This window comes from Gorilla gorilla, chromosome 6 (genome assembly GCF_029281585.2).
Source record: "Gorilla gorilla gorilla isolate KB3781 chromosome 6, NHGRI_mGorGor1-v2.1_pri, whole genome shotgun sequence".
In the NCBI taxonomy this organism is placed as follows: domain Eukaryota; kingdom Metazoa; phylum Chordata; class Mammalia; order Primates; family Hominidae; genus Gorilla; species Gorilla gorilla.
The window spans coordinates 143,594,249-143,617,027 of record NC_073230.2 but is presented as its reverse complement, the minus strand read 5'-3'; the positions used below and the strand labels follow the sequence as shown (position 1 = coordinate 143,617,027).

The window sequence follows — 22,779 nt, the reverse complement described above, 5'->3', positions numbered from 1 at the left end:
ATTTTTTCAATACTTTAGCATAAGCCCCGAGGGGCTATCAGAAGGAATTTCATCACTCTCTAGACTCCTTAGTTTTCCTGTCTTACTTGAAACGTTCCCCATCTTAGGGATTATGGGGAGGAAGCCCAACCCCTCCTGTGAGATTTCTACCCTCCCCCTTCCTGGAGGCTTACTGAGGCTTTGGGGAAAGGCTCCAACCCAACCTGTTTGGATTTCTACCCTCCCCCTTCTTCTTTGTCTACTCTGTCTGTTCCTGACTCTAGTTGACAGATGGCAGCATGAGGCCATAGAGAAGACTCACTCACTCCACACAACCACCATACTTAGTCCCATTCATACACTCTCAGCCTCCAGCTTATCCCAACCACCTGGGAAATACTTTGTCACCTTCGCGAAGTCTCCTACCTTATTCCATGCACAAGAATGTCCTGGTCCTCTTATTGCTGCGGTCTTGCAAGCCTCTCCTTCCCGCTTTGCTGAGAATCCAGACTTATTTGTCACAAAGCGGGGGGGGGCCCTGATCTCCCTCACCCTAGGGGCACGGTAGCTAGACAGTAGGATGCGTCCCCTCCGGGCGGGGTGACCGAAGGCCCCCTTCCCAAAGGAGAAGATTCGAGCCCCAAAGTTGGGCTCCAGAACTGTTAGGAATAACGCTCAAAATCTTAAGGAAATTGAACACTTGAACAAAGGATTCTTAGCAAAGCAATTTTACTTCTGCGCAGAGGGGTGCCTCCTTGGCCAGTCGCCATGAGAGCACACCTGAAAAAGGGGCACGAGAGCCTTTACTCCTGACACAAGTACTGCCTCTGTACCCTTTCTCCATTGGCCAGGGTCAGGTCGTACAATCTAAACTAGTCCTGGTTGGCTAAACATTTGATTTTTTTAGATAAGGTGGGCACGTAAAAAAGGCAGAGAATAAAGGGGAAGGGGTGTCTGTAATGAGCTAAAAAGTTAGTCCTCTTTCTAAATAAGGAAAGGAATGTGAGCAGGTACTGGTAACACCTGGTACTGTGGCATGCCTGGGCATGTAACAAAGGAAAAAAGGGAAAAAAGGAGAAAAAGGAAAAAAGGTGGAGGGATTACTATGAATTAAAGAATAAAAGATTGATCAGGTTATCTGAAGAGAAACCTCATCATATCCCACACATCCATCCATCCATCCATCCATCCATCCATCCATCCATCCATCCATCATTCATCCATCCCCAATCCATGTATCCTTCCACCCATCCTTCCTTCCATTCGTCTTTCCATCTACCCTTCCTTCTTTCCATGTTTCCAACCATCCATCCATGCCTCCGTCCCTCCACCCATCCATTCGTCCATCCATTGTTCTATCCATTCCATCTATCTATTTGTTCACCAGATATTATTGAGGCGGGGAATGCAATAATTAACAGAACTCAAAAATCCCTTCTCTCATAGAGCTTACATGCTAGTGGGTAGAAACAGGGTAAGCAAGCAAACAACAAATATATAAAATATATGACATATTGATAAACAAATGCTATGGAGAAGAAGAAAACACTTAGAAGGGCAAGAAGAAATATCAGAGGAGGTAGGTTAATTTTAAATCGGGTGATGAAGAAAGTCCTCTCTGAAAAGACGATAAATCAGCAAGGAAATTAAAAATACAAGTCAGAGAATTATTCTAATATCTGAGGGCAGAGGATCCCAGGCAGTGAGAATAGCAAGGGCAAAAGCCCTGAGGCACAAGTACCTCTCTTGCGTAATTTTTTAGTAACGGTCAAGGTCCTCTTGGTCCTCACCAACTCTCCGTAACTTATCTGCGGACTGATATTTTTGAACCAACAAAAGTGTTGGAAGGCAACACTATAAGATTTTTAAGGGTGCAAAACTTTCATGAAATGTCTGGGAAAATGCTGACAACAAATGAGGAAAAACAAATGAATTAGGTAGAATTTAAAATTAAATGTAATCAAATTCCACTGCATTGTACATTCAGAATACGTATTTTCTAAAATCGAAAGGCTTGTTAAATGAGAATAATTTCAAGTAAAACTGTCTCTTTCATTTGGTTTTCCCAGTGGATGTATAGAATAACTAATTGAGCTAAATCTGTTATTTTTTAAATCCTTAATGCCTCTCTAGAATGTAAAAGTTCATTTCCTATTGTGGAAATTTTGAAAATTATGTAAAAGAATAACAAAAATAAACTTGTTGCCAAACAACATAGAAAAAAACCCTCTTAATATTCAAATCTTTCTAGATAGATTTTCTTTTATTTCTAAGTTTTGCTGGTTTGATAGTGTATAAAGCTTATTTTAATTTGCATTTTTATTACTAGTGTGTACAATTTTTCATGTCATTTAATGGTCAATTTTATGTAAAAACTTTCTTTGTGGCATCTGAGATTTTTCTTATTTATATGAATAAACTCTTTTGATTATAAGAAAATTGCCAAATGGTTTTCTCCAAGTTTGTTTATCTCCTATTTTTGTGTGTTTCTTTGCTTGTTTTTGTTTTGAGATGGAGTCTCACTCTGTCACCCAGGCAGGAGTGCAATGGCACAATCTCAGCTCACTGCAACCTCTGCCTCCCAGGTTCAAGCAATTCTCGTGCCTCAGCCTCCTGAGTGGGATTAGAGGCGTGTGCCACCATGCCTAGATAAGTTTTGTAGTTTTATTAGAGACTGGGTTTCACCATATTGGCTAGGCTGGTCTCAAACTCCTGACCTCAAGTGATCCGTCCTCCTCAGCCTCCCAAAATGCTGGCATTACAGGCGTGAGCCACTGCCACTGGCCTATTTTTGCATAATTATATGTTCGGAGTTTACATTTCTATAGTCATGCATGGTCATTAAAACAAAAAAAAAACTTATTTCCAACAATCTTCACTCTTCAGGGTTCTTTCAAATTTTACTGAAAACTATTTTCTACAGAAGTCTCTCTCATCTGTACATTGTTAAATATAATGTACAGTTAAATCTCACAATAATGCAATAAGTAGGGTCCAAGTTTTTTTATATTTAATAGTTCATATGGCAACAGTCTCACTATGTTGCCCAGGCTGGTCTCAAATTCCTGGCCTCAAGGGATCCTCCTACCTTGACCTCCCAAAGTCCTGGGATTAAAGGTGTGAACCACCAGGCCCCGCTGGGTCCAAATTTTTAATCATGTAAAATGCAGAGCTGTTGCAAGGTTGTTGAAATGACTGGAGCAGCCCTGGACAGTCAGGCATTAGGGGGTTTGCCTGGGAGATCCAAATCCCTGTAGGTCCCAGTTATAGTTTGGCATCATCTGCCCAGCATTTGCCAGATCTCACTTAAATACAACAGGGTAAGTCTAGCCCTCTGGATTACCTGGGCCAGGCAGGACAGTCACAGTGATTCCAGAATTTCCATGGTAGCTGCTACCCATCTTTCCAGCCCTCTCTTAGACAATGAATGGAGAGAATACTTGAAACATAAGAGCCTCACTCCTTGCCTCCCTACTTCCCACGACAAGCTCCCTTCCTTTTCCACACTGACCTTACTTACCATCTTTCTCTCTGTGGTTACTCCCCTACCTTTCTCTTCATAATGCAAGTTCCCTACATTATCATAAGAGTTTTTTAACACACACCTGTAGTGTATACCTTAGATTGTCTCCCCATAAAGGCAGCTTTGGTTTAGGTGATGATGATGGTGGCTTTATTTCCAACCAATTGGGATAAAATAGTGAACAAATGTTAGGATGAATGCATTGTATTTGTTACAGTTGTGACATTGAGGACCCTGAGATGTGTAAGGTTCTCATTACTCGAGATATAAATGCTGAAAATATAATCAGATAACTGGCTGGTGAGGTGGCGCATGCCTGTGATCCCATCATTTTGGAACAACGCAGAGGCGGGAGGATCACTTGAGGCCAGGAGTTTCCAACCAGCCTGGGAAACATAGCAACATCGCAAGATCCTGTCTCTACAAAAAATAATTAGCAGGACATCATGCCTGTGCCTGTAGTCCCAGCTACACAGGAGGCTGAGGCAGGAGAATCACTTGAGCCCAGGAATTCAAGGTTGCAGTGAGCTATGATCATGCCACTGCACTCCACTCCAGCCTGGGCAACAGAGCAAGACTCCTTCTCCACAAAGACAGAAAACAGAATAAGTAAGAAGTTGCTTTTTAAAACATAACATTTCTCCACATTAGCTTTTTAAATTTACCTCTGTTTGGTTAAGTTCAAGTGAAACAAACAAACAAAAAACCACATAATAGACACCCAATCATTTTATCCTATAACCAAAGCTTTTTATCAAGCAAGTCATAATCACAGTGACACAAAGAAGAAAATGTTCACAAAATGCTCACTAAGGAGATATCACTGGGCTCTGGGTTGAAATTGCTTCCTGTGCATCAATTGTATACATTTTATATACATTTTAAAAGCACCCAGTCTATGAGATTGTGTATGGATGTGTACATATATAATAAAAATACAAAAATGTGGATGGGAAGTATACCAGTCAAAGGGCCAGCCAGAAGAAAAGAAACTATGGTAAGATTTTTGAAAATTGGATGTTTGATTCAAATACGTGGTTATGATAGGTGATCAGATACACGTGATGGAAGAGCTGGGCTATCGAAAGGAGAAGATGAGGCAACTAGTTTAGCAGCAGCAGGAAGAGATCCTTGCTCCTAAGGAAGAAGGACAAAGAAAGAGTGCTGCTTCCTCATCCCAGAAGCTTTGTCTGGTAGGAGATAGAATCAAGGTGGAGGCTGCCTGGAAAAAGTTGAGCCCACAGAGAAATGTGCCTTCTACTGGAGATGCCGCTCAAAGTCAATAGACAGGGAGAGAGGGAGAGAGAAACGCCTGGTCTTCCCTTCTCCAGCCCGTCGAGCTCCTAACTGTACCTCTCACTGAGCAAACCCAGGGGACTTCCTAACATAGCAAGGAAGCTTGGGAATGTAGGTGTACCCCCCAACCCCAAACAGAGGATGAGGGGACTCACCAATTTAGGATAAGCATTTGCCTCTGGAGAGGGGGTCAGTGGAATGGGGATGGGGAGAGGCACAAAGTGGTCCTCGACTATATTGGTAACCCCTAATTTCTTTAATTTTTTTTTAAAGGTTTGGAGCCAATATGGCAAAATGTTAGCATTCGCTCTTTGTTTTTTGTTTTGAGACAGAGTCTCTCTCTGTCACCCAGGCTGGTGTGCAGTGGTGCAATCTTGGCTCACTGCAACCTCCACCTCCCAGGTTCAAGCGACCCTCCCACCTCAGCCTTCGGAGTAGCTGGGACTACAGGTGCGCACCACTACACCCAGCTAGCACTTGTTAACATTATAAGGTGGGCGGCCAGATGCTCATTAGTTTATTTTCTGTACATTTCTATATAGTTGGAATATTTCATAAGGAGCAATTACTATAGGACAAACAGAAATGTTCCAGATTAATGGCAATAGTAAGTATCTTTATTGTTTTTCCACCCTACTTCCCAAGGAAATGCCACACCTCTACTTCCCAAGAAAATGCCACACCTCTCTCAATGAACACTAGCATCTTTGTGGAGTTTGCAGGCTCTGCCATTGACTCTTTGGCACAATGGTGTTGAAGGCAAGGTGTGAGAGCAAGACAGGGAATGAGTGGAGACAGGCAAGAAGGAAAGGTGGCAGGAAAAGGCTCAGGAGAAAGAGGATGACCATCGATCGCTGTGAGCTACCCCAGAGCCTGCCTCCCTTTGAAACTTGGTTCAGTCACTTACTACCTGGGTGGCCTTGAGCAAGGTCCTCCTCCCTCCCCTCTACCTCCATTTCCTCTTCCAGCAAATGTGAGTAATAAGATGTTAAGAATACCTACCCCAAAGGGATTATTCTGAGGATTCAATGACTTCACCCACAGGAAAACACTTCAAATTGTGTTGGCACATAGTACAGTCTCAATACCTGTTGGTTATGATTATTATTTTTTATTATTGATCTTTACATCCTCAGTGTTGGCAGAGTTTCTGATGCTTAATAAACATTTGTTCTGATCAGATAAGTGGAAAAAATTGTCATTTCCTTATTCAGGCCATGCTTCTCTGTGACATTCTGATCCTAGTTGAACATACAGAAATAAATGTCTAAAACAGCACCTCGATTCTCATCTACAACAGGACTAAGTTCACTGTGATCTTAAATAAGCTTGGCTAAAATGGGACATGAGTGGAGGTAGTCACACTTCAGCGAAGAAAGAGAATCCCCTGTGTAATCTCACCAGGAGACTCAACCTCAATATTCTGCATCGAAGGGATAGTCTTCCAAATGAGAGGATCTGCAGGAAAAAACAAAAAACAAACAGAGAAACTGAATTCCATCAAAACAACAACTCTGGTTGAGAAGGTATTCTTCCCTGGTGGACTCTATCATATTTGTGCTCTCTTAGCCTCCTCCCTGCAAGAACATAAGGAGGGTGCCCACACTTTGACCTTCCCTCAAATCGATATGAGGGCTTTGCTCGGAAGGAGGGCAGACAGTGAGCAGGGCACTGGAATAAACTCGGAATGACAACTCATAGTAAGCCTGGTGTCAGGCGAGGTGACAGACAAGTCTTGTCCCAATCCACTCTCACAACATCATGAGGTAGGAAACAACAGCAGAATTGACAGCTTGGGATTGTTATGAGTATTAAATGAGATAATACCACCGGAAAAGGGCGCAGGACCCTGGCACATTCTAAGCTAAGGTTCAATGGATGTTAGCTGCGATTAGTATTATCATCCTACTTTATAAGTGAAGAAACCAACTTGGAAAAACTAGGAAATTTGCCCAATGTCACACAGCTAATAAACCAGTGTTAAAGTTGGATTTGAGGCCAGGTGGATTTACTGCAGAGCCCACCAACCCATTGCCTCCATTGCTACCCATTGCCAGAAATGATGCTCATAGGAAGGTAAGCAGTTTAGTTTGGGGGTGAGTCCCATTTTATGTTCACCCTTCCTTTTTGCTCTAAGTAGCTACTACTTTGTTAAGCGCCAATAAAAGTAAGCCATTGTAAGATGAGGAAAGGCTCCTATGATACTTAGGGTGGGCAGGATAGATATGGAATATCATGACATGCAAGCAGCGCTTGAGATACTGAAACCTTTTTTTTTTTTTCTGAGACAGAGTCTCGCACTGTCGCCCAGGCTGGAGTGCAGTGGCGCAATTTCAGCTCACTGCAAGCTCTACCTCCCGGGTTCACACCATTCTCCTGCCTCAGCCTCCTAGTTAGCTGGGACTACATGTGCCCACCACCACGCCCAGCTAATTTTTGGTAGAGACGGGGTTTCACCATGTTAGCCAGGATGGTCTTGATCTCCTGACCTCTTGATCTGCCCACCTTGGCCTCCCAAAGTGCTGGGATTACAGCCGTGAGCCACCACGCCCAGCCGAAATCATTTTTAAAAGGTGAAAAATCGTTTTTGGCTATAGAAACATTGAAAGAGATTCAAATCGTCATTGAATTACAGATCTGGCAGTAATAAATGCCAGACTACTCTCTTTCATACATTTAATTAGATACATTAATCAGAAAGTATTGCTTGTAAAGAGATGATTTAGAATGCCTGCCCAGCCAGAGTGAAAGCTTTTTTTCACCACTTATCTAAGATTTTAAGTAAAGTTAGCACCACCTCCTTTAAGAGGCATTTGGAGATTATTTAATCCAGCCTCACTGGCCTTCTTGCTTGAATATTCTAAACACAATCCCACCTCAGGGACTTTGCACCTGCTGTTATCACTGCCAAGAATGCTCTTTCCCCAAATATACATATGGTATATCCCTCACAGCAAAGCCTCCCTTTACACACCCTGTATAAAGGATCAGTCCCACTACCACCCACCGCTTCCTATCCACTTTGCCCTACTTTATTTTTCTGTCTAGCATTTATTGCTGTCTGACATCTATATTTTGAGTTGATTTATTTCTGTTGTCTCTTCTTCCCTCCCTCCCTAAGCCTGTGGAGGCAGCAACTTTGTACAGTATGATAACCTAAGCACCTAGAAAATGCCTGGTGCATAGATGACCATGAGATATTGACTGAATGAATGAATAAATGAATGTTCTGCCTCCTGCCTATTGACAACACACCTTCTGTTATGATTCTAGCTCTACATCCAGAAGTTCAGACAATGAGCAGCAATTAGAGATGTGTCCCTCACAGTGATTCCCAGGTACCCCAATTTTAACTTTCAAAATTGCCCCAAAATAGTATTTGAAGACACAAGTAGTCCCAGCAGCCTTCTAATCCTTCCAACTAACCCTCTATTAGTTTAGAAAAACTCCTGGCAATGCTTCTAGTTAACTCCATGCCACTTACTGCAACACGTTACAGGCCCTCCAGTTTCTGTTGAAGCTGAGTATGGTTGCCATCTCCTCGTCACTCAATTTAAAGTCAAAGACCTGGAAAGGTAGGAGTTCCAATACATCATCAGTAAGGCCATTCTAGCTGTGGCTGGAGACTGCCAGCCATTCTAGCAGGGAGGGAGCTCACATTCACAGCACAAACTGGCCACAGGAGTTTATCCCATTCTGTCCACGGGATAGAAATTTTTCTCTAAATTAGGTCCTACACAAAGACCACAGTATTTGTGGTGTTCAGTGGTCTGGGGGGAGGGAGACCAGGCTCAAAGGCACTAAACCCCAGGTGTGCACAGGCGCTGTGCTCCATGACGGGCCCTTCCAAGAGGACACTTCTGCAAGGACAGTTCACACTCCTCTGCTGCCGGGAAGTGAGCAGGGAGGCCAGGACAGTCTGTTCTTGTGTGTGGCCCAGGGCCTAGCTGCTCAGGGGCAACTGAGGGTCTTCTCAGTGGTGTGAGGCACAACTGGGCTCAGACCTGATAGGGAGGGCTTCACCAGGCACTGCCCCCAGGATGTCCTTAGCCCATGGGTCATTCATCTCAGCTCTACCGAGCCTAGCTCCCTGGGCTGGAAAATGATAGGGTGGTGGGAAGGGAGGGGGCAAAAGACAGTGCAGGGATGAGGTGAGAAGGTCTGCCTGTCCCCCACTCCACTGAGGAATACCAGGGCCGACCAGCCGGAAACTTACCTGAATGTTCTCAACAATGCGTGCTGGTGTCACAGACTTGGGGATGACAATCACATTCCTCTGGATATGGAAACGGATCAGAACCTGTGCGGAAAGGGGACATCAGGCTTCCACTCAGCTCCAAAGACCCCTCCTTTCATGGAAAGGAAGAATAAAACATCTCTGCAGCTCACTGTGGCTTCAGGTACAATCGCTAATAATTACTGAGCCCTTCACAGCTATTAGACTTGTGCCAGACCCCCACCTCTTTCTCTCCATTCACCTTAGAGACAACCCCGTGATCTTCCTTTTTTAGGAATAAAGAAAGTAACTTGGGGGTCATAAGGCTGATCAGAGGTAGAGTTGGCATCTGCATCCATATCCCTAGACTCCAAAGCCATGCTTTGCCACTGGGTTGTAGGGCTTAACAGGAAGCTGTGAGACAGAAGCTATCTTTGCTTCAGTGACAGCTCTTGTGTTTCCTAGAGGTTCCAACAGACTTCAAAGGAAACACTTTAGAGGGCTTCAGCTCCTGTGTTCTTCCCCTTTAAGGAGTTTGTTGAGGACAACACAGGATATGAAACATGAGACTGGAAGAATGAGTTGTTGGATAACAAGAAAAATAAAAATATGGCACCTGGGCTGCGGTTTTTTTGTGCTTTGCAGCAATCTCCTTAATCTTGGGATCCTCCAGCAGGGAAGGGTCTTCTGGTTTGGCCCTAGGGGCAGAAAGATGCTGATGTGAATAATCACCATGGCTACCATGTACAGAAGGACACCACTCCAATGAGGGTCTCAAGACTGATCATCAGAGCCTCTCCATCTGGGAGACAGGCAGGAGGACCTGGAAACTTGGGTCCTTCCCCCGGGCTCTGAAGCCTCAGCATTTTGCAAGCCTGGTTCACCCTTGGGTGGCTGAACTGGAAATATCCCCAGAGGGTCAAGCATGTCGCCCTTGTTGTTGTTGTTGTTGTTTAATTCCCATTTTTTCCCACTGTCATCCCATTTGGGTGTACCAAACATGTTACCTTACACACATTTTTCTTTCCAGTAAGTTATGGACCCATACCAATATTTACCAATTATAAAATAATGTTTTTAAGATTATCAAGAGAAAGACCCACCACTTTGAAGCCTCACCAAGGTCTATCCGGAGAGCCCAGGGGGCTGTAGGCCGTAACGGTGATGCCCTTGGAGTGGCAGTACTGGATCAGTTTCTCCTGCGTGAGGTATGGGTGACACTCAACCTGCAACAGCAAACGATCCTCATCACGGGGAAAGCTGGCTCTGTTGTGAGTTGTTCACAGGGAGTTCTACACACAAAAAAAGTCCACCAAGCAAAGGCCAAACACCTGCCCACTGAGATACTTGCTAAATCACCCATGAGATCAGCCTCACACCTCCCCAAAGTGTCCTGATCACTGACCCCTGAGATGAGACTCAGGGCATAGCATTGAACATTCCTCCCAATGTTTAAGAAGTAATAGGGCAAGACCCTTACCCTTATACTGAACAGAATTTACCTGGTTAGTCACTGGTTTATATTTCAGTCCAGGTTTGTTCAAGAGCTTCTCGATCTGGAAGTGGCTGAAATTGGAGACCCCAAGGGCTTTCACCAGCCCCTCGTCCACCAGCTCCTCCATGGCCTATCATAGAAAGGAATACCTTATGGGCAGCTCCAGAGGGACTACAGGGACCCTGGCTTGCCTTAGTCCTCCCTGGGGCAGAAATTGCTAAAGGATCCATCGCAACAGGGTTAGCCGAAGCATTCACAGGAAATTTCAGTCCAGGGCCTGAGTGCCCATCAGTGACTGGTTCCAGCCCTACTGCCCCTCCCCAGCCCAAGAAAAACTAGGAGTAACAGGTAAAGATTTTATGTTCTTGCCACTCTCACCTTACACATGAAGAAACACATAAAAAATGAAACTTCTGTACACAGGGGAAATATGAAAGTTTTGTAATGCAAAAAAATAAAAAGTAAATAAAAATCAACATTTGCAAGCTGATGAGATGATTTAATTTTTTAATGAATCCAAACGATAGCAGGGAGCTGCTGTTGTGTGTGTGCATTGCACACCCAAACCTGGGCAAGGTGTGTTAGTCAGGAAGAGGCTGCAGCATACGGAGAAGCCTCACTTGTGGGTCCTGAGTCCCTCTCTCCCACACCAAGCATGCTTTGGTTTGCAGGAAGGTCATGCATTCAGATTACACCCTGATAGGGGCACCCGGCCATGGAGTTGTGTGGGACTGAAGCCTGACCCACTGTTTGCATATCCAGCCATGCTTCCTGGTACAGAAACTGCATGGACACGCAAGGAAGGGAATCTTTGTATAATTTTTAGCCTATATTAGGCATTTTCCAAACTTGCCCAAAGATACCATATATGTTAGCAGCAGCCTCCAGTGCAACATGTATTTAGTAGCCATCTATTACATGTTCCAGATCCTGCCCAGAAGTTGTCAGGATGTAAATATATACAATGTGCTCCCTTTTTCTGGGATTCTTATAGTCCAATTAAAGTGCTAGAGTTCCCTTCTATGGAGCCATCAATCGTGACACTGAGGCTGCCTCAGATAACATCACAGTGGCATAGACAGAGTCAGAAAGGGCAGAGAAAGAAGAGATTCACACAGCCCGCCGCTGTCAGGGGAGTCCTTCAGGTAGAGTATAAGCTGGGCCTCAAAAAAAAAAAAAAAAAAAGACAGAGAGAAAAGAGGGAAAAAACATGAGCATATGACGCAGGAAGGCAGAAGCAAAGCTCAGAGGCACGGATAAGCACGACATGTTCAGGGAACACTTTATCCAGCCCTTCTCAACTTTGGCTGCAATTTGGAATCACCAGGGAGCTTTAAAAAATACTGGCTGGATACCGTGGCTCATGACTGTAATCTCAGCACTTTGGGAGGTGACAGGAGGATTGGAACAGGGGTTTTGGGCCTAGGTTTGAGTAACCTAGGGTAAGTTTTTTAACTCTTGTAGGCCTTAGCTTTCTCTTCTTAAAAAAAAGTCTTATAATACCTACTAATAATATATATGTTTCTGATATATATTATCAGAGGCTGAGACAGGAGGATTGCTTGAGGCCAGGTGTTGGAGACCATCCTGGGCAACATAGCAAGCCCCTGTCTCTACAAAACGAAATTTTTTTAATTAGCTGGATGTGGTGGCATGTGCCTCTGATCCCAGCTACTTGGGAGGATTGCTTGAGCCCAGGAGACCGAGGCTGCACTAAACTATGATCATGCCATTGTACTCCACCCTGGGCAACAGAGCGAGACTCTCTCTAAATTAAAAAAAAAAAAATTACCAGTGCCTGGATTTCACCCCCCAGAGTTTCTTACAGATTTTGTCTGAGTTGTAGCCTAGACATTGGGATTTTAAAACTCCTCAGGTGATTCTAATGCATAGCCACGTTGAGAACCACTAGGATATATGACGTTATCCAAACTGGGCAGTAGAGTTTAGAAGCTGTGAAATCATTAGGTTTCCCAAAATTTCAGATGGGGCAATTAGATAATTTAAAAGTTTTTGTGCACATAGGTCAGGTTAGTTTTCGTGTATTAGAACTTGACTTCTTTATACTTTTTTCCTCCTCTCTGCTTCAATGTGGTCAGTGAGGTTTCTACTGAACTGGTTGTGGGTCTACATAAACATCCAACGCTTACATATTCAAGCCTGCTCATTTCAAATCAGAGCCTCTGATCTTGATCACTGCTATCTTTTCATGCCTTTCAAATGTTTTATTTAGCAGTCATCCTTGTATTCATTCAAAAAACAGCACTGCAAGAAGCAGGCGACATTGACATACTTGCCATACTTCATGGCATCATAAGAGTTAAGGCAAAAGAATCTTATCATATGTAATGCAAATAGGCAGGTGTGGTGGCTCACACCTGTAATCTGAGCACTTTGGGAGGCCAAGACAGTTGGATCCCTTGAGGTCAGGAGTTTGAGACTAGACTGGCCAACATGGTGAAACCCCATCTCTACTAAAAATACAAAAATTAGCCAGGCGTGGTGGCACGAACCTCTAGTCCCAGCTACTCAGGAGGCTGAGGCAGGAGAATGGCTTTTACTTGGTAGAGGGACGTTGCAGTGAGCCAAGATCGTGCCACTGCACTCCAGCCTGGGTGATGGAGTGAGACTGTCTAAAACAACAAAAACAACAACAAAAAGCTGTGCTTGTGGATTAATGCTTTTGAACAAACAATACACAGAAAAAGCTACATTTCATTGAATCATGTCAATTATAAGCATTTCAGAAATTTGAAACATAATATATTTTTGCTTGTAAAACACAATACAAACTCGCATCTACATGCACCCCTACACAGACAGCTACCAAAATAACACGATTAACTCTTGGAGTCATATGCCACTGTTCATTTATAACTTATTCCTCCACTTCATTCTCTACTAGCATTTGCAAAAGGGTATAAATAATAAAAAATGACCAGAGAAAATGTTCATCCCTTCATTCATTTTGAATGTGAATGACGTGAAACAGGTCATGGTTAGATCTGAGAAGCAGGGCACTCAGGCTCCCTGATTTCTGGATGTGTCTTCACTGCCTGCCAAGCACCATGCTGATGGCTTTGGTGGTTGGACTTGTGATTCAGATGAGTCTGGGTCCAATCCCAGCTCTGCCACACACATTGTGACATGACCTGGGCAAGTCATCAAACAATCTAGGTTTCAAATGTCATTATTTATAAATGGGGATGTTAACCCTGTCTCCTAGGGTTAGATGATTAAATGGGCTTTATGACTAATGTTCCTGGCATGTAAACCATCTTAATCTTTATCACACACTGAAAGATATATATTGGTAGTATGTATTATAAGACTTCTTTTTAAGAAGAGAAAACTGAGCCCTACATGAGTTATAAAACTGACCCTAGGTTACTCAGCTGCTATGAGCACACCCAGGCCCAAACCTCCTGTTCCAAATGCCTCGCCCTGGTTTGAGAACAGCATGTGTATTCCCCAAAGTGGGGTACATTGTATTTCCAGTCTTATTTGAAGACTATTAGCCTTGAAATATAAATAGTATCAGATGCACCCAAAAGCCAAAGGTGATGAGGAAGATATTAGAAGAGCTAGAAAATCACAGTGATGAAATTAGAAAGCATCAGGCACATGGCCTCATTCATATCAATGGGAATCTCATGGATAACTGAGGATTTCTCTCCCAGCACACTTAGAGGAAGCTGGGAACCTACCTCCCAGGCATCCAAGAACGTTGCTTTTCCACCGATAGCATTACCTTTATCATCTTTGGGGAAAAAGTCATCTCCAGACTGTAAACACAGAATGAAAAGTTTACTGGAATCTGCATCAGGACACTTGGTTCTGTTCAACAAGGTTTCAGGATCCTGACTCTTGCTAAATACCACATCTGCATACCACTTTTTCAAGTTCTGGAGTACATACTACAAGAATGTGAGTTTGATTAAAATCTCTGTATCTACTGTAGCATACTAATATTTTAGAAATGACTGGATTGACTTTAAGATTTGCTGCTAGTACATTCCAGAAGTTCATTATCACCATGGACATTAACCTCATACACCTAGATCCCATATACACCCAAGGGCAAACTTTCATTTCAATATTACTGGATAAGGATTAGATATCCAAGCTGTGGTTTTCTGGAGAAGATATTGGCCAACTTCTATCCTTGCAGCCTCTAGAAAAGGCGTGGAATTAGGGGTGGCAGGCCATCATCACTCCAGTTGGTCAGGAGGGGAGAGGGCTGGAAATTTGTCTCTCCCACCCCTCAGGAGCAGGTAAGAGCAGAGCCCCAGGCAATGGGTGCCGGGATCACTACTGGCTTCCTTCCAGCATCACCATACTTGGGCTTTTCTCCAAGATGCCACTCCTAGGTGTACTTTGCTTAATAAGATAATTATGCCCTGGAATATAGTTATGCAAGAGTAACCCAAGAGATTTCCTGGGAGGGCAACCCTGGGGTGTGGAATCAAGACAAACGTGATATGGCAGTTGCAACTCGTCTGGGCTGCCAGAAATCATGTCTTCTCTCAGATGTAACTGCAAGAAAACCCAGGCATGTGGCCACCTCAGCAGCACACATGGCCTCAACCTCCCTTCCAGGCCAGTGTGTTTCTACTCCAAGGTCTCTTCCTGACCACCTGCCATTCCCAATTATGAAGTGCAAGTCCTCATGCTCCAGTCCACACCACCCCGCAGCCCTGGTGCAGCTACTATTTTCTGGCACCTGCTCAGAAACTAGAGGCTGAGAAAGAGAGGGTCTTAAACCTTGAATCCCTGTGGCCAGTGAATAAGATAGACGTCCAGATAGCTCAGCTTCAGGTCCTTGAGGGTCTTCTCAAAGGCTTTCCTCACAAGGGGTCTCTCAAAGAAAGTGGGCCACAACTGCAAAGAGTGTAGCAATGAGCTATTAATACTGGGAAAAGGAAGGGCCACATTATACTCATTGTCCCTGCTTTTTGATTTGCATCCTGATCTAACCCACCACAAGCCATTTGTAACAAAGCTGATTAAGATCCACGACACAGTGTGGAACATCACCAGGGCTCAGCACCTCAATGACATGTCTTAAGTGTTAAAAGCAATTGACTTTTTCAACTCTCCTGGTACTCTATATGTGTCTCAGATCATTGAAGTAAATGTTGCCACAGATTTGAAATTTCTTTACCTGTCTCAGTCTCTTCTTCAGCTGTGGGCTCTCTGAGAGCAGGAATTGTGTGTAGCTTTTAAATGTCAAGCATTCTTAGGCCTTTGGGAATAGATGGTCCATTATCTGACTTATCTGATAGGTCCCTTATCAAGCCTTATAAGGCCCCAAGTGATAATTTTACAAAGGCTTTATCCAGACTTGGATGCTACACAGTGAGGTCTATTTGTCCTACCAGATGTATGCATTTTCCAAGTACCTAGAACTAGTGTTATTTTTTTTCAGCAAGTTGTGTATAATATAGATCCAATGATTCTCAGCCCTCTCACACCCAACATCCTCTTCTTTTTTATAACATTGTATACCTCACCTTTTACTAGAATGAATAAAGAAATTCATATGTGACAATAGAAAAATGCCCCTACCATTTTCCAAAATGCCCCCTGGCTGAGAGCCTCAGGGGCACAGTCACTGAGATCACAGTGCTGAAAGGGAGGCTGCAGATCAAGACCCGCCTGCACCCTTGGCCTCTGACTGCCCCTGGACAGATGGTAGATCCCTCTGATGGGGAACAGGGAGGCCCAGGGCAGTGCAGGGCTCCATGGAACCAAGCCCACTATGGGAAAACCAACCTACAGGCAGGTGGGGCAGCCATGACATGTTCAAATATCAATAATGGCTTGGAGTATGGATAGTATTGTATTCATGGATGTTATCAAGGCAGAGATGAAAAGGGGTACATGTAGAAAAGGCTGACAGAGTTCTTGCTGCCAACCCGACCCAGATACTTCTGCCTGCCTTGAAGTGAAGGCCTCCCACCAAATGCGCCATTGCACCTTGCTGACGATGAACAGGTCCTCCCGCTTCACAGCCTTCTCTTGGATCTTCTCTTGGATGGCTTCCCCCACCTCATGTTCATTCTGATAGACATAGGCACAGTCAATGTGGCGATATCCTGCATCAATGGCCACCTTCACTGCTTCTTTCACTTTGCCAAGAGGAGACTGAAAGGCAAAAGAAAAGTTCATCACATATGTATTTTTTTTAAGAGATGGGGCCCTGCCGTGTTGCCCAGGCTGGCCTCCCACTCCCAGGTTCAAGCAACCCTCCCACCTCCCGAGTAGCTGGAATTACACCACACTCAGCAACCATCATATTCTCTTATCCCCAGACTACCTTTAACAGGCTGCCCCATACGGCCCAGTTTCTCCCAACCAAGGCCTCACTGGGGTCTCCTTTGCCAGCGGATATCTTGGAGGATACACACTTTACAAAACTTTTCAAAAGAAAAGAAGGAAAGTGAATTATTTTATGACTATGTCCTTATGTCCTATCCTAGCTCAAAGTCAGTTCCCTTTTCATCCAGGTTAGTCCTCAAATGTCTTCAGGTGTGTGGGGGTGCAGACGGCTCCACTACAACTTTCTGAAGACCCAGATGAAAGCCTGACTCTAAATAACCCAGAGGGATTTTCAGACAATTTCCCCAGATGGTGATAAGGATCTGGATAATGGTCATCACAGCATCAATCCAGATTCCAACACTTACTGGGTGTGTGGGTCTAAGCAGGTGATTCAATCTCTCTAAACCTTGTCTGCAAAATGGAAAAAAAAATATCACCAGCCTCATGAGGCCTTTGTGGTGATGAGATGCTGCAATGAATATCAAGCTTTTTGCACATTACCTGACACACAGTAAGGTTCAGTAGAGGTCATCATTATACAATGATAGTTTCAGAAAAAAAGGAGAAATAGAAAACCTTATAGGAATAGAGTTTGTTTTCCATTCCTGTAAAAAGAAAGAGAGAGGGAGGGGAACAAGAGAGAGGGAGAGAAAGAAGGGAAGGAAAGAAAAGAAAAGAAAGAAAAAAAGAAAAGAAGGGAAATAGAATTATCACATTTTGTTCTAACCTAGCCAAGCCAATGATGGGGGCAAAAAGCACTTAAAACTTGATCTCTCACAAAATAGTCTTTTAAGCCTCTTCTATGGTGAGATAACAAACATTGAAAAGTACACAAAACAGAGATACCCTGGACAAGAAACGAGCTGCTGCCAGGCACCCAGAAGCAGCCCTGTGCCCCTACCTGCTACGCTACACCCTTCTTCACCTCCACTGCTAAGGTCATAATTCTTTAGTCTATCATCCCCACGTGTTGAAGACAGCTCCCTTCATAATTCTTTCATTCAATTCCAAAACTCTGAAACTGTCTGGTAAACTCACCCAGGGTGAGTAGATTCCCTGGAGATCTGGAAGTGATTATTTATTCTGTTTATATAGGATTGAAGCTCTGATTTTGGGCAAATCTTGCTATTCAAGCAAGTGACGCTGGGCCTGAATCAAGCTGGAAGTGATCTGTTCATCCAGATACACCAAGAATGTATCCTGAGGATGACCCAGTGCTGCAGCAGAGGGTCCTAACCTCTAGCTTGGGACAGAAGAGAAGAAAAATCAGGGTGCACAGAAGGAAAGAGAGCCAGAGGCAGAAGTCTCAGCAGGGACATTAGCCATGAGGGACAGGAGAGAAGAGGAACTCCAAAGATTGCTTCTCATCACTAGTTAGGGTAGTGCTATCATGGATGGAAATGGCAAAGAAGGCAGAGGGAGGTGGTGATGGAACAACTTGAAACTTAGCCTAAGAGAGGCTCGAGAACCTGCCTCACTGAGTCCTGGATGTGCCTTATCACATTTTGCCAGCTGTCGTTAACACAGCCGGGTGGTGCTCACGACTCCCAGCCCAGGCTCTCTGCAGCCCCAGCATGTTGCAGATTTCAATGTGTACAGGAACCACGTAGGGATCTTGTTAAAGTGCAGATGCCCATTAGGTAGCCTGGGGTGGAGCCTGAGACTCTGCATATTGTTTCTCTCTGTCTCTCTTTCTTTCTCTCTCTCTCTTTCTCTCTTTCTTGCTTTCTTGGATCTCACTCTGTTGCCCAGACTGGAGTGCAGTGGCACAATCACTGCTCACTGCAGCCTTGACCCCTCAGGCTCAACACTCAATCTCCACCTCAGCCTCCCAAGTGGCTGGGACCAGAGGTGCGTGCCACCATGCCCAGAAAATTTATTTATTTTTTGTAGAAATGGATTCTTGCCATGTTGCCCAGGCTGGTCTCCAACTCCTGGGCTCAAGCAATCCTCCCGTCTGGATTTCCCAAAGTGCTGGGATTACAGGGATGAGCCACCACACCTGGCCAGTTTGCATTTCTAGCAAGTTTCCAGGTCATAGGGATGCTGCTAGCCCAAGTCTCACACCGTGATCTGCAAAGGGGTGCCAAGGACTTCGGGCTCTGCATCCTCTCCTCAACCACCCAGCCCACAACAAACCCACAGCCAAGACTCGGGGGAAACGTTGAGCCCAATTAAGTGTCCTAGAACCAGAGAGAGAAACCGCCCTGGAAAACAGTTTTAAGTCCAACAGCTGCTTGAAATTTGATACTTGCTAGAGAAGCTCTCATCACTGCTGGGAAAGCCAGCCTTGGAGCTTTGCAGCCTGAATCAGCTCTGAGAAAAGAAAGCAACCTAAGTCCTGGCTCCAGGGCTGAAGCTTACCTCTCCAACCCCTGCCCGACCTCCAGCCTTTCCTGGCTGAATGCAGAAAGAGAAAACACCCAAACGCCCCTTCAGAGAAGAAGGGTGTGCAAAGATTTGCATATTTACCTTCCAAGTGCCCAGGCCCACAATGGGCATCTTGGCTTTGGTACTGAGCTCCACAAACTTGGCCATGGTTGGTGCAGAAATGATTCTGAGTGAGCAGGTAGAAGTCTCACGACCTGCTTTCTGTTGCTGTTTTTCAGAGAGTCTTGCACTGTTGCCAAGGCTAGAGTGCAGTGGTGGGATCTCAGCTCACTACAGCCTCTGTCTCCTGGGTTCAAGCAATTCTCCTGCCTCAGCCTCCCGAGTAGCTGGGATTACAGGCGCCCACCGTGACTCCCAGCTAATTTTTATATTGTTAGTAGAGACAGGCTGATCTCAAACTCCTGAGCTCAGGTGATCCGCCCACCTCGGCCTTCCAAAGTGCTGGGATTACAGGCGTGAGCTACTGTGCTCGGCCACAGGCTGCTTAAGAAGGCTGCTGCTATCTACAGTGGGAGGAGTTGGAGCCTAGCCACAGTAGCTTCCCTGCCATAACCAAACAGGAAATTCATTCCAGGCTTTTGTGAGATTGAGGATTCTGTGAATGAATTATTAAACATGGCAACCTTGTGCAAAGTTCTCTCTTAGGTGACAGTATCATTGGAGTTTCTGCTTGTTCAGGATGAGTCAACAAATTCAACACAGCCAAAAGTTGGAAAGTAGGGAGGGAGACAGCAAGGAAGAAGAGTTGGGGGAGGGAGGAAAAGAAGCCTGGCCAACATAGTGAAACCCTGTCTCTACTAAAAATACATAAATTAGCCGGGCGTGGGGGCACGTGTCTGCAATCCCAGCTACTTGGGAGGCTGAGACAGGAGAATCACTTGAACCTGGGAGGCGGAGGGTGCAATGAGCCTAGATCGTGCCACTGCACTCCAGCCTGGGCGACAGACAGTGAGACCCTGTCTCAAAGAAAGAAAGAAGGGAAGGCAGGAAGGAAAAAAGGAAAGAAGGAAGGAAGGAAGGAAGGAGGGAGGGAGGGAGGGAGGAAGGAAGGAAAGAAGGAAGGAAGGAGAGAAAGAAAGCAAAGCAAAGAAGGAAGAAAAAAGAAGGGCTTTCTTTCCCTGTGATGGTTTCTTCTGTGAAATGGAGTCTAGGGAGGAGATGTGAGAAGCAGTGTTTCAATTTTAAAAGTTGCAATTGCAGGTTCCGTGCAGAGATGGTCAAATCCCGACATGATTGGAGTCAGCTGTAACTAGTTGGTAGTCAGCAATCTAGGGAACATGATATAGGCCTGTGCCATGCTGTGACACGCCATGACAGGCCAGGGCCACGTCACAGCATCTGTTTCAGCCTGCCGGTAGTGGGTTTTTCTGTCTTTTACATGTTCTTGTTTATGAGTTGGCTTTGGTTGAATCTTGAAATGGAATTGAATCTCTAGGCTGTGGCTTATGACAGCTCATAGAAGGCAATTGGCATGATATTTTGCACCTATGAGTGAAAAATCTTACACTTCATTGATGTTTGTTAAATTATCTACTTCAACATTAACAATAATGCATGGGCCGGGCATGGTGGCTCACACCTGTAATCCCAGCACTTTGGGAGCCCGAGACAGATAGATCACTTGAGCTCAGGGGTTTGAGACAAGCCTGGCCAACATGGTGAAACCCTGTCTCTGCTAAAAATCCAAAAATTAGCCAGGTGTGGTGGCGCATACCTATAGTCCCCGCTGCTTGGGAGGCCTGAGAATCCCTTGAACCTAGGAGGTGGAGAATGCAGTGAGCCAAGATCGTGCCACTGCACTACAGCCTGGGCGACAGAGACAGACTCTGTCCCGAAAATAAATAAATAAATACGTGCATGCCTCATAATCTGGTGGCCGCAAAGTCTCCTGGATATGCACTTGTGGCACTTTATTTTCCCAGTGTATACTGGATGACATGCAGTGCTAGTATTGTTGAAATAGTAAATCCTTAGTGACTGTCAACCTAAATAACAGAGAGAGGGTCCCTACAAGAAAAATATTTCTCTGGGAATAGAGCCCTGCAATGGGAATATGCATGCCACAGTAAACTATGTGTATATTTGGGGAAATAAAGGAAGACAAAACTTTTCAAGGAAAAAATGAGGATTATCTAATTGCTTTGAAATAATTACCCTTGGCTCCAAAGATCAATCATGAAAGTGGTGTTAGTCTGAGGTTGGACACGCAGTTGTTCAGAGGTCCTTGCAGAGTATATTTTGTGTTCAGTTTCAATGGCCTTTGTTCAAGGTTGTGGTTTTCGCCGTCTTTCGTGGTACTTTTGGTTTTCAGGTGTACAACCATTAGAACCCTCTTTTCATGGTCTTCCCAGCTGTATTTGTCAGAGTCTTCTGTTTGTTTTTTTAACATTAGTGACTCCATTTTGATTCTGACCATTTTCATGTGATGCACAGAATAAAGAAATGTGTATTGTTCATAATAACATTCCTTCTAGAACCACTTAGCTATGAATCAGTGAGGAGGGATATCTTTTTTAGATAATTGAGATTAAGAAGGTATATCGATTAGCTGTTTTCGTGTAACAAACAAAACTGGTTATTACAGCAACCATTTATTTGCTTGTGATTTTGTGGGTTGGCAATTTGGGCAGGAATCAGCTGATAAGCCGGTCTCAGAACCACGTGGTGTCTGTCAGCTGGGTTTCCTCACCTCTGTGGGCCTCACTGGGGTGGACTGGGATGTCAGGGAAGGCAGGGACCCTCTTTATGTGTTTTTTGTTTTCCATGAGGCTAACATGGGCTTGTTCATAGGTAGCAGCATTGTAGGAGGCCTACTCTTGAAATGTGTGCAGTGTCACTTCTGTCACCTTCTATTGATCAAAGCAAGTCTCAAGGCCAGAACAGGGCCAAGGAGTAGAGAAATAGATTCCATCTCTTGAGGGGATTTGTTACACAGAATTATGGCTATTCTTAATCAACCCCAGAAGTTTTCATAAGAGTTTTGATTAGCTACTTTCTAGCTTCATGAATTTACCAATCTATTCCTGGTTTTGTACCCTTAAGAAACTCTCATTTTTTAAATCTGATGAATATATGTGCATAAGAAGTTTTACTTTGTTAAAATTAAGTACATACAAAATTGAGACAAAATTATTTTTAGAAGGAAAATGAACGAGTAGTGCCGCTTTTCATTCTCATCCATTTCTCTAAGAAACAGAGGAAGCAGCAACTAATATATCTGAAACAGGGAGGAAAAGAACAATTCCAAGAATTGTGGGAGTGCAGAGAAGTTTCTGGGCAGAACAGTGTGAGCCAAGGGGTGGAAGCAACTAAGATACATTGGAAGAACGGGAGGAAGCCAGTGTGGGGACGCTCAGAGAGTAGACTTACAGGGTGCCCAGCAGAGTTAAAGCTAGAGTGATATGCAGGTACCAGAGGGTCAGGAGCTGCAAAGCTGTGATCATGGAGTTGGATTTACCATGAAGGTAACAAAACTTGACCTTCAGTTGCCTTCACTTGCATGAGCACCATCTTAGGCTTTGTACCTAACATTGAATTCTTAATTTTGTATTCTTT

The 22,779-nt window shown here is 44.4% G+C and overlaps 1 protein-coding gene across 1 annotated transcript; it reads right to left on the bottom strand.

Annotated features, from left to right (window-relative positions):
* Positions 1–5,893: 5,893 nt before the first annotated feature.
* Positions 5,894–20,181, bottom strand: AKR1B10 (aldo-keto reductase family 1 member B10). Its single transcript, XM_031013534.2, has 10 exons — positions 19,306–20,181; positions 16,489–16,656; positions 15,274–15,390; positions 14,217–14,294; positions 10,517–10,639; positions 10,134–10,240; positions 9,631–9,712; positions 9,015–9,098; positions 8,283–8,365; positions 5,894–6,256 (listed from the first exon to the last, which is right to left on the bottom strand). The coding sequence occupies exons 1-10, from the start codon at positions 19,369–19,371 to the stop codon at positions 6,214–6,216; spliced, it is 951 nt and encodes a 316-aa protein (XP_030869394.2). The 5' UTR covers positions 19,372–20,181; the 3' UTR covers positions 5,894–6,213.
* Positions 20,182–22,779: the final 2,598 nt, after the last annotated feature.

Coding starts and splice junctions, on each gene's coding strand:
- AKR1B10 (XM_031013534.2), bottom strand. CDS start 19,371: ATGGCCAAGTTTGTGGAGCTCAGTACCAAAGCCAAGATGCCCATTGTG. Junction 15,391..16,488: donor ACCTGTTCATCGTCAGCAAG/GTGCAATGGCGC, acceptor CACTCTTTGCAG/TTGTGGCCCACTTTCTTTGA. Junction 8,366..9,014: donor GCATTGTTGAGAACATTCAG/GTAAGTTTCCGG, acceptor CTACCTTTCCAG/GTCTTTGACTTTAAATTGAG.